The 10,928-nt window shown below is 38.9% G+C and overlaps 1 protein-coding gene across 2 annotated transcripts in view; it reads right to left on the bottom strand.

Annotated features, from left to right (window-relative positions):
* Cacna2d1 (calcium voltage-gated channel auxiliary subunit alpha2delta 1) overlaps positions 1-10,928 on the bottom strand; it is a 441,225-nt gene that overhangs the window by 18,701 nt on the left and 411,596 nt on the right. For both annotated transcript variants that reach the window (XM_005358331.3, XM_005358334.3), the window contains 10 exons: positions 8,647-8,734; positions 7,010-7,072; positions 6,253-6,356; positions 5,299-5,385; positions 4,227-4,294; positions 3,571-3,609; positions 2,084-2,155; positions 1,197-1,349; positions 1,040-1,092; positions 282-337 (listed from right to left, as the gene is read on the bottom strand). In XM_005358331.3, coding sequence (XP_005358388.1) covers positions 282-337; positions 1,040-1,092; positions 1,197-1,349; positions 2,084-2,155; positions 3,571-3,609; positions 4,227-4,294; positions 5,299-5,385; positions 6,253-6,356; positions 7,010-7,072; positions 8,647-8,734 — 783 coding nt within the window. The remainder of the gene's footprint in view (positions 1-281; positions 338-1,039; positions 1,093-1,196; positions 1,350-2,083; positions 2,156-3,570; positions 3,610-4,226; positions 4,295-5,298; positions 5,386-6,252; positions 6,357-7,009; positions 7,073-8,646; positions 8,735-10,928) is intronic.

The raw sequence follows: 10,928 nt of genomic DNA, 5'->3' as shown, positions 1-10,928 counted from the left end.
ATACACATGTATCCACATACATACACACACATACACACACACAGATATACACATGTATCCACACACATACACACACATACATACACATACATGCACACAGATATACACATGTATCCACATACATACACACATACACACACATGCACACACATGTGTATACGCATATACATATGCACACATACACACATGCGACTTCTCTCTATGAATTTACTGGACTGACGTCACAGTACAAAGGAAAAATGGACTTCTGTGTTGGTGAGCACGTCAGCGCATTGACATACCTGCCTCCAGTAGCCGTGGAAACGTCAAACTCAAGAGCAACTGCTGGAGGATAGACCTGGAGTTTTAAAATGAACAACTGAGAAACATCTAGAAGTTGTCCTTTCCAAGGTTTTACATGAAAACTAGCGCGTGAGTGAAGGCCTGCTACACGACTACATGAGTGAAGGACCCTCCTGAGGGCCTGCAAAGACTGGGCCATGAGGAGCTAGCCTGGCTAAGGGAGAGAGCTTCGGGTCCCACCCCTCCACACTAAGCTATTGGTTACCGATGGATTATGGGAGAAGGGGTGTCGTTATTCTCAAATCCCTTAACTATTTTATGGATCGCATGCCCCCTGGTGAGCCCATCGGGCTCCACTCAATAGTGCCGTGCTCATAACCACTGCGCTGGCCTTTGTGAACTCAGGGGACCACAAAACAAAAAAATAATAAGATACTTAACGGATGTGTAGGGGAGGACAGGATAAGTGGGAGGGAGATAAAGGAGGGGGGAATCAAGTGCATTATATACATATAAGAGATCACCAAGAACAAATATTGCTTAAAAGACTCTGAAGAGGGCGAATGTTTTGAATCTATCAGTATTTTCATATAGAAAATTGAAAAGTATCTTTCTTATGATCATTGAAAAATAACTACTAATATTTCTAACCTGTTCATAGGAAAGAATAATATCTATAATACAGCTGTCTTGTCACAAATCCGTATTTTAATGACATTTTTCTTTCATTTATAATAAAACCAAACACTTGACTTACCAAGCAGCAGCCGTGGCCCACCAGCCAATCTGCAGTATGTCTGCAATTGATGGCTATAAAATGTAAAATAAATATCAAGAATTCATTACATTGGTCTGCACTGGCATGACTGTCCCCATGAGAGGAGCTAGCTAGCTCAAGCACAGGTTTTACTGACCACGTATGCTGAACGATGTCCTGCCCCTTGCTTTGGTGCAGCGCCTGGATCACACACGGACTGATAGTCATATGATTTATTGAATGCATAAACTGATATATTAACCAGGTGTCTCATCAAGCTTGGGTCAATCTCTCCAAAGAAACGTCCAATCTAGAAAACAAAGAGATATTTGGTCATTTCAAATTCAAAGGATCAACATCAGATTTAATATAGAGAAAAAAAATTTTTCTAAGGAACTGAACTAGAAAACCAGTTTGTAAATTTGAATAAATGAGAACCTGACTCTGGCAATGTGGAAGAACCAAAATGAAATTAGGAACTCTTATTATTCAGGGGTTCTCTGTGACCTTATATTTGTAGGAGGAATGAACATTCAAGCCACTTCTAAGCATAATAAGGTCACTATTAGGTGTCCCTGATAAGAAGAATGGCTTTTAGGTTAAGATTCCAAAAGATACCAGAGTTAATAATGTTTAACTGCATACCGGAAATCAACAAAGGGTAAATTTTGGTTCTCTTACCACACAAAAGAAGGCAGTTGAGATGACAGACACTTTAACTAGCTTGACTGGAGTTGGACATTACCAACTGATTGTAGCAATTCTCTGACTGTTTAAAGACTGAAGGTACGTTCATATCATTTTTAAAATCCTTAGCTAGCTGCATTAATGGGGACTACTATTATCTAAAAGAAGATCAATTACAAAAGGAGAGCCAGGTTTACTATTTAGAGTGCACTGGTCTACATTATAGTAATCTTTGGAAGATCTATTTTGGGACAAAAATTAAACAATTCATCGGTTTCTAAAAACCTAAAGGGGTTCTCGGATTAATCATAGAAAATACTCTAGAAACTGGACTTCTGTCTTACTCTAGGCTCGTACCTGATTAGTGTACTCATCATGGTTGGCCATCAGAAGAAACCCGCCATCATCCAGAATCACACAGTCCATCACCTAGGAGCAGAAATCAACAGGTATTCAGGAAGGCTAGCACGCTGCTCCCCCATTGTGGCAGAGGATACAGAGAAGTCGAGCAAGAGGCGTAAGAGAAATTTAGATGATAACTCCATCTTCTCCAGATGAAATGTATTCCGGAGACACTAACCTTATACGTGTAGGGCACACTGGTGTGCACATCAAGCCTCTAGGTTCAATAATCTATCGCCAGCTATCTACCTCCCAGTGTCAACTGTCTGAACAAATCTGAAAAGAGACATGGCCAAGTCTTTTTATTTTATTTTATTTTTTTTATTTTTATTTTTTTCGAGACAGGGTTTCTCTGCAGCTTTGGAGCCTGTCCTGGAACTAGCTCTGTAGACCAGGCTGGTCTTGAACTCACAGAGATCCGCCTGCCTCTGCCTCCCGAGTGCTGGGATTAAAGGCGTGCGCCACCACCGCCCAGCTTCGGCCAAGTCTTTTTAGAACAGCAAGGTTCTTTCTCTAAGTATCTGCGATGCTAGACATACCAGCATATGTAGTAACACATAAAATTTTACTATTTTAAGCATAATACTAGCAAGAAGCCATTTATATTTTTTATTTACTATATTTCATAGACTCGGGAAAAGTCAAGGAGTAAATATGAAAAACTACTTTACATTACCTTATTAAAAATGTTCAGTTGGATAACGGGAGGTTTACACAAGAAGGCAAAAGAGAACATGCTCATAGAAGAGAGCTTTCTACCTGGTTTAAATGTGTGAAAATTGTATAGCTTATGTTAAACAAAATCATGATTAAAGAATTGTCTTCCAAGTGGGAAACACAATAAGCAATGTTCCCAATTTGAAAACAGTTTGCTCTAAAGCGACTATTTACCAGGGCCGATTGGGAAAGTAAATAAAGTAAATAAACTCTAAAGTAATAAAAGGTGTGGCTTATGGGTTCCCAGAAGTAGGAGTCATCAGAAAGATGGAAGCCTGCTCTTCCGGTGGCGGTCTCAGACAGACACAAAGAGACAGGTTGTCACCGGTGTCATCCTCCCCCAGTTCCTGGACCAGTTTCCCTAGCATGCTGCTTAGAGCACCGTCAGGACCTGGACTAAGGTGGCTTTCATTCTTTGAGGGCAGACTCCATTTGAAAACAGTGCTCTGCTTAGAAGCTTCTTGAAAAATGAAGTTGCAGGTAGTCCAAAGACTCCACCTTCACCAGTACATGGTCCATGTGGACATGACTCTTCCCCTTCCCTTAAGGTTAAATATTTCCTGAAGAAGCATTTAAAATGCCTGCATGAATCAGTCATCTATAGAATTTGTTAGCATTAGATAAAAAAAATTCCTGGATCTTTTCAATCATGGACACGATTACTATTTGGTAAGTAAGAGAAACAGACACAGTCCAGTCAAATTGATTTTCGAGAATCTGCTTACATCACTGTTTCTTTTGCAGTCGCAAACAGGACCAGCACACTAGAATAAAAAAAGAAAAAGGAAAAAAAAAAGAATTAAAATCACCTTGTCACAGTTTTAAATCAGTTTAATTTAATAACTACCTTCTTATAATAAGAGAGCCTGGAATATTTTTTATCTAATCTAAATGAGAGCAAACAATTAGAGCTTATAAGGAAAAAGATACTAGTTTTATCTGTTTTTTTAAAAAATATTTATTTATTATGTATACAATATTCTGTCTGTGTGTATGCCTGCAGGCCCGAAGAGGGCACCAGACCTCATTACAGATGGTTGTGAGCCACCATGTGGTTGCCGGGAATTGAACTCAGGACCTTTGGAAGAGCAGGCAATGGTTGAGTGCTCTTAACCACTGAGCCATCTCTCCAGCCCCCTAGTTTTATCTTTAAAGTTAGAAAATATCAATCAATATGAATCTGTATGAGCATTTCTAGTTGTCAGCCTGAGACAGTTTTCATTGCATGGCCTAGGGAAACACAGGCTTTGAAAATGGGAATTTCTCTTTCTATTGAAGGGAGCGACCCTGGAAGTTTACTTTGCCACTATATAAGGATCATTTTCAGTAGGTGAACTTAAAAACTATTAATCATAGTTGAATAATTAAAAAAAAATCTTACCGGGTCCCTGATTGAAGTTTTGGTAAAATTTTCTATCCAGGAATTTACATCAATTTTAATTCCCACAACTGAAAAAAATAATATAAATTAATTTGAAGTCATGATTGTTATAATACCATCTTCGCGATGTAACAACTTAGACAATTTATAAACTAACTAATAAACTTGATATTCAGTAAGAATTTTTATAGAAGTAAGGTTTCTGGAATCATTAAGATATAGTTTTTATAGTCTTAAACTATTCCATAAAGTATATTTTACATTTCAAGCAATTTTAAAAAAAAAATAGCCTCAATTGGGCTGTCTTATTAATAGTCTAACCTAAGAAGGTGAGTGTTGATATTAAAAATATCTGATCATTAGTGCAGTATATACAAAAGGTGTCTCTAACCCTGCTGTTTCAAGCATTAGATTCGTAAGAAACATTTGCTGTCAGAGGAGCATATGAGCTATTGGGAAAGGTGGGCAACAGTGAGCAGCTGAGAGACTAAGCGATAAGTAGGAAGGAAATTAGCAATTGAGCGAACGGCGAAGGAGGGGGTCAATAATGGAGTGAAGCCTAGGAGAAGAACTGTAGATAGGGTAACACAGTTCCCAGGAGCAGAAACTGCTGCTCCCCTTCTTCCCCTTTCCATCTCGTCTCTCTAACTATAACTGCACGCAATATTGGGCTGTCTAACGACAAATTCCACTGGATCTTATTTTATTGTATGCACTGACTCCAGCCCCCTTCTAGTTCTCGTTTGCACGAGTCTGCTTGGGTTGCCTGGTTGAGTTAATGTTTTTCCAAATAGCTGAACAGTTTTAGACAGGCCCAGCCCTGTTTTCAGCAGCTACATAGTAGTCTAGTATACAGGTATGTAAACGTAATTTCATGTTTAAATGATTACAAACATGTACGACCTTGGCACCAGTCTTTCGTGCGTTTGAAAACAGGAGAAGCTGACAGAGTAGCATTGCAAGATCTATCCCAGATTTAAAATTTTGATCTCCCAAATAAGTGTTTCCCATTTATGATGAAATGTAATATCTTATTTAACTTTGGTCACCTGTACACACAAAGCATGCTTACCTGCAGGCTTAAGAAGTTTTCCTTGGATATACAGTTCAACAGCTTTGCTTACCATAATGCCAGATTCATATGCGCCGGGTCCACTTTCTAAAAGAAAAGCAAACAGACTAATCTAGATGAATCATAGTTCTGAGCCTTTGAATGGTCATTCTACATATAAAGACGTTTTGGTATTCCTTTTCTTTCTGCAAATACCGAAGAAGTTTGAAGAATCCAGAGCTGATTCTTATTTATTCATTTATTGTCATGAATTACTCAACTTGATTTCATCTGCTTCCATAATATAATGGATGCACGGTCTAATCACGGTCATGGAATATTTTTAAATGTTGGAGAAGCTTTTGAAGGGAAAAGGAAAGAATGATCTTGGAGTCACAAAGCAGGCTTTGCCTTATGCAAGATGCATGTCTGTGTATACAACTCTGAAAACTTATGGATTTCAGTTTCCTTATATTTGAAATGAGAGGAATAAAGTAGCTACGAACACAGAGACTGAAGGGATGAACTCAAGAGGGTTTTGTGGCAGGACAGCAAAGAATCATATAAATTATATTAAAAGATGGATTACTACTTATTATAGATAGCAAATTATACCATTACCGCAGATAAGATACAATTCATCTCTATACACCAACCTATGTCATTAGCCATGTCTGAATGTAGTAGCTGAAATACATGGGATTAGCTCCATATGTTCTTACTTACTGTGCACGCCTGCACAGATTCCAGCCCCGCACTGCTGGATGGCTTCTTCATGTGTATGCATTTTATTTCTTCATTCAAATGCATGCTGCTATCCTATTTCCCCAATCTCTTGTATATATTATAGGCTAAATAATGACTATTCTGGGCAGGTTAACAAAATATATTGATTTGAAGGGAGAGGGACCAGGCAAAATATTTGCTTTAAGATAGAAAAGGAACTGAAAAATCCGGATTCCAAAGCCTACTCACTGTTGAAGTACGGCGCGGTGAAGACATAGTTATCATTATCCAGGCTTCGCTTGTAGAAGCTGTCCTCATACGTCTCTGGGTTTTCCTGCCAGTTCTCTCCAGCCCTAGGGAGGAAATGGCTCTCCTCATTTATATTCCTTAAGCACATGATAATCTGAGTTCCCTTCGTGGAAATATATTTCTAAAGACATATCTGCTATTCAGGTATGCCTAAGGAAGTTCAAGTACGGATAGCATAACTGATACTCATTACTAAGCAATATATCAGCATAATCAGAATGAGGAAAAGCTGACTCTCAGTTGAGAAATTAAAGTTAAGTCCGTTAATTAGTATTAATAAGCCTGGTATCTATTCAGCCCACTGCAGGAACTGTTCTTAAGATAAAAAGGGACACGAGGCATGAAAAACCAATGTAAGTAAGGACTGTGCTAAGCTAATTCTGCTCTCAGTCCCAGTATGGTCAATAAATCCCATTTGGACTGTATCTACATAAAGGAACATCGCTTTCAACCTCTCCTAAATTTTGTAATGAATGTATACAAATATGACTAGCAACTGCCATTGCAACACCCTATAATAATATTGTCCAGGGGAATGGAATATTTTATTAACATAAACACTTTAAACAATAGTGCAATTTAATCTACTAACGATGACCAGTTTTCCCAGAGAATAGCTTCCTTACATGGCAACCAGCAGACCCTTGGCACGGGCTGTGGCGATGAACCCGTTTTTACAGAGGTTATTTGAACTTACTCTTTGGGATAAACTCTTGTAATCCCACCATCAGTCACCACGAAGCGGGCTTTCACTCCTTTGCTAAAATAGAAGATAAAAGGAGGGCACGTGAAAGAGCACGCTAAGACGCCAGGCTAGGGGCTCACAGTACAAAGGGAAATCAAGAAGAGCACGTTACACCTACCAACACACACGGAATGGCAGGATAATGATCTATGACATTAAGTGCTCGGGGTTAGTATACTTAAGAGTCACCATAGTGGAAAGAAGGATAGAGTTGCCCTTTGACAACTGACAGGCAGGGAATACAGAGGACATCCGTGTATGGAGAAAAGGGGAAGCTAGGAAGGAGCCTGGTGTTGTGAGAGTGTTGTAAGATACAGGGAGAGGAAGTCAATTCTCCGGGATGAGTTTCCTTAAAGGGACCGCCTATGAGTGGTTTGGAAATTCATGCTTAAAAACGGCCCCTCTCTAGCTCTCTAAGATAGAGTTTGGTCTATACCAAGGCTGACCTGATGGAGGTGGGTCATTTGTCTATCTCTCTATACCAAGGCTGACCTGATGGAGGTGGGTCATTTGTCTATCTCTCTATACCAAGGCTGACCTGATGGAGGTGGGTCATTTGTCTATCTGTTGCTTTCATTGGTAAATTAATAAAGAAACTGCTTGGTCTTTGATAGGACAGAAAATTAAGTAGGCAGGGAAGACAGAACAGAATTCTGGGAAGAAGGCAGTGAGGCAGTCGCCATGCCTCTTCTCTCCAGGCAGTCGCCATAGCTCTCCTCTCCGAGATGGATGCAGGTTAGGATCTTTCCTGGTGGGCCACCACCTCATGGTGCTACACAGATTGATGGAGGTGGGTTAATCAAGATGTGAGAGTTAGCCAGTAAGAGGCTAGAGCTAATGGGCCAAGCAGTGTTTAAAAGAATACAGTTTCTGTGTAATTATTTCGGGTAAAGCTAGCCGGGTGGCGGGACGCAGCACGCCGCCTATCACAACACTGACCTGACACCTGTGCTACCCCGGCCTCAGTTCCTAAGTGCTGAGATTCTCGGCGTGGACCAGCATGCCTGCCTTCAGGCTCCATCTTTATCTTTACACTAAAGCACTTTAGAAACAGGACTGCGGCAGGAAACCCGTGTAGGGGAAACAGACTTGAAACTGGGAACCAGGAAGGAAATCACTAAAGGCACAAAACTTGGCTGATGTAATTGCTGGGAAATGATATTTTAGGATCTTGATTACAAAGAAGAGGGAAGCGCGGTAATTGACTGGAAACCAACGGAGATGTGAGAACCACTCGGCAATGTCTCAATTCTTGAGGAAGAGAGCAACGTGTGTCAGGGGCGAGTCAACTAAGCATTCACTAGAAACACTAATTCACACAAACACGCACACACAACCATGCCCATTTAATGTCTTTGAGTCATATTAACATGTGATGCTCACAAATGGCCAATACTACCACTGAATGCCACTCACGACTGAAAATACAATGATGAATCATTGTAAAATGATTTCCTGAGAAATCACTTCTAAAGCTACATAACTAACTGAATTTATGAGGTGTATTATCTAAGAATTTCCCAGAGATGTGTGTAACTGAAATACAATATGTATATGTATATATGTGTATATGTATATTTCTTACTTACATATTTTTCTGCTTACTCCAGTAATTTTGGACAAGTTCATTTGTAAAACCAGCATCCAGCAAGATTCTATTAATCAAATCTGCATTACCTAACACAGAAAAATGGTATCTTTGATTAAACTCACATAGTTTCTCAATTCAAATAACAATGAAACAAGTATATATATATATATATATATATATATATATATATATATATATATATATATACACACATACACATACATCTTTCACAACAGTTGAGTAGCTATGCAGGAATATTCCATGTAATTGTGCATTTTCTGCACCATTAATCTTACCCGCCACACTGGGGCCATGAATGAATTAGTACTTTGAAAGCCAGTTGCTAACGAGAGAAAGTGCTTTGTCGAAAGACATCTGCTTCTAGATATGACAAGGAAACGGCATGTATGAAAACTAAACAACAATGTGGCCCAACCAGGGACTGCAAAAAGACAGCGATAGTTGCTATGCCAACACACATAGGGGAAGCTTTACGAGGCCTCACTGATGAAGAACTATAGGCAGCTACTGAGAGATGGAGACTCAGACTTCTCCAGGGACAAGCCCCTGATAGGATCTCCAATTCCAAGTGGTCAGTCCTAAACATATAAACATATGAGCAACACACTAACTGGACACAAGAGGTTGTAGGTGTGACTTGTATTTGCATGTATATATTATATGTACATATGATTAAAGAGTCACATATTGAATATATCTTAAGTATTTATATACACAAATATGTATATATGCATACTTATATATATGAATATATACTTAACATATATCTGCATCCATACATATATGACAGTAGTGATTGAAGAAGAAGAGGTCATGAACTTGAGAGGGGGTAGCAGTGGAAGGCATTGGAAGGAGGTAAGGCAAGGGAGGAAAGGATTTGAATACAATACTCTTGTATGTAACTCTCAAGAAAAAGCTTAAATAAAAATAAATGGTAGATGAAAATTCACGAAGACATCTGCTTTATGAATTTTTAGGGAACAATGAGCAAATGTCCTTTTTTCTGTTTTGTTTGGTTATGTAGCTCAACATGGTGGCTTCAGTTTGTACATGTATGTAGATATATGCAATACACACTCTCTCATGTGTAGATAGGACTATTAAATGAAATTATCAAGTAGAAATGAAACTAATGTCATGCTACTTCACCTTTTTTTTTAAATAAGGAAAGGGCACATTAACTGTTCCACATTCCACAGTGAAACATAGTATTAGACCATGAATTTGACTTCTTGAAAGTCCTATAAATGTCTACTTTTGTGTTTGTTTTCGTGTAGGGGAAAGGGTTAGAATTATCCTATACTAGCACTATTCCAAAACCAGATTTTTGAATGTAGCAATATCAGTTCAAGAGCACAGGCTGTCAGCTGTCATTTCTGTAATAACCGAGGAGCATGCCTGCCCAGGTTCAAAGGTAATAGAAAGAAGAGAAAATGAGGCCCAAGATCAAAGAGCATAGCTTATTCCCTCTGCCTCTTGTGGCCTGTCTGCTCTCAGGGCATGAAACTTGGAGAAAATCTACAGGCACTTTCTTCTCACATTCCTGACAAAAATCTCATCTGATTCAAATAAAGTACATATAGTCTTCACTGACAGCTGTTTATGTAAGAGGTGGGGAGGGGAAGCTGGACAACTCAGTTTTCCAAAATAACAATTCAGGTGGGAGAGGCAGCTTTGAGAAGGATGCTTTCTGACTTTGGATAACTGAGAGAAGTGCTTTAACAATAGAAATGCGGAAATAATTACTTTTTAAAAGGAAAAAGAAGAGAAATAAAAAGAGGGAGTGGGTGCTTCACCCATTTGTTCCGTTTTTCAAATTCTATTTCTTGGGGTAAATTTTGATGTAGCTTTGCTTTCCCTCACTTATCTCTCGCTCAAATTGTTCCACGTAGACGCCTTCCAAGTCATTTTTTACGGTGAAGACCTTTTGATTATTAGATGTTTAAAGCTTAGAAACTACGCATCTGAGCAAAATTCTCAAGGGTTAATGATGTAGATTTAGCAAAGAGACAACTATGATAGCTAAAATTAAATATTACAACGTCTCCGTCTCTTTCCCCCAGATTTGTCTTCGGAGGTATGTACCACAGAAGTCTATTTTTAGACAAAGTGGCTTATGATCAAACTAAGTCATAAGGACAGAAAACGACTTTGTGATTGTTCGATGTACTCTATCCATATGCAAACACACATTTGAAGACCTAACGTATTCAAAGGGCATACCCTATGTTTTTCTCTACATAGCAAGTGCACTGTAAT

The sequence above is a fragment of the Microtus ochrogaster genome, chromosome 26, assembly GCF_000317375.1.
Source record: "Microtus ochrogaster isolate Prairie Vole_2 chromosome 26, MicOch1.0, whole genome shotgun sequence".
In the NCBI taxonomy this organism is placed as follows: Eukaryota; Metazoa; Chordata; class Mammalia; order Rodentia; family Cricetidae; genus Microtus; species Microtus ochrogaster.
The sequence above is the reverse complement of the archived record's forward strand: the minus strand, read 5'-3'. Positions and strand labels throughout refer to the sequence as shown.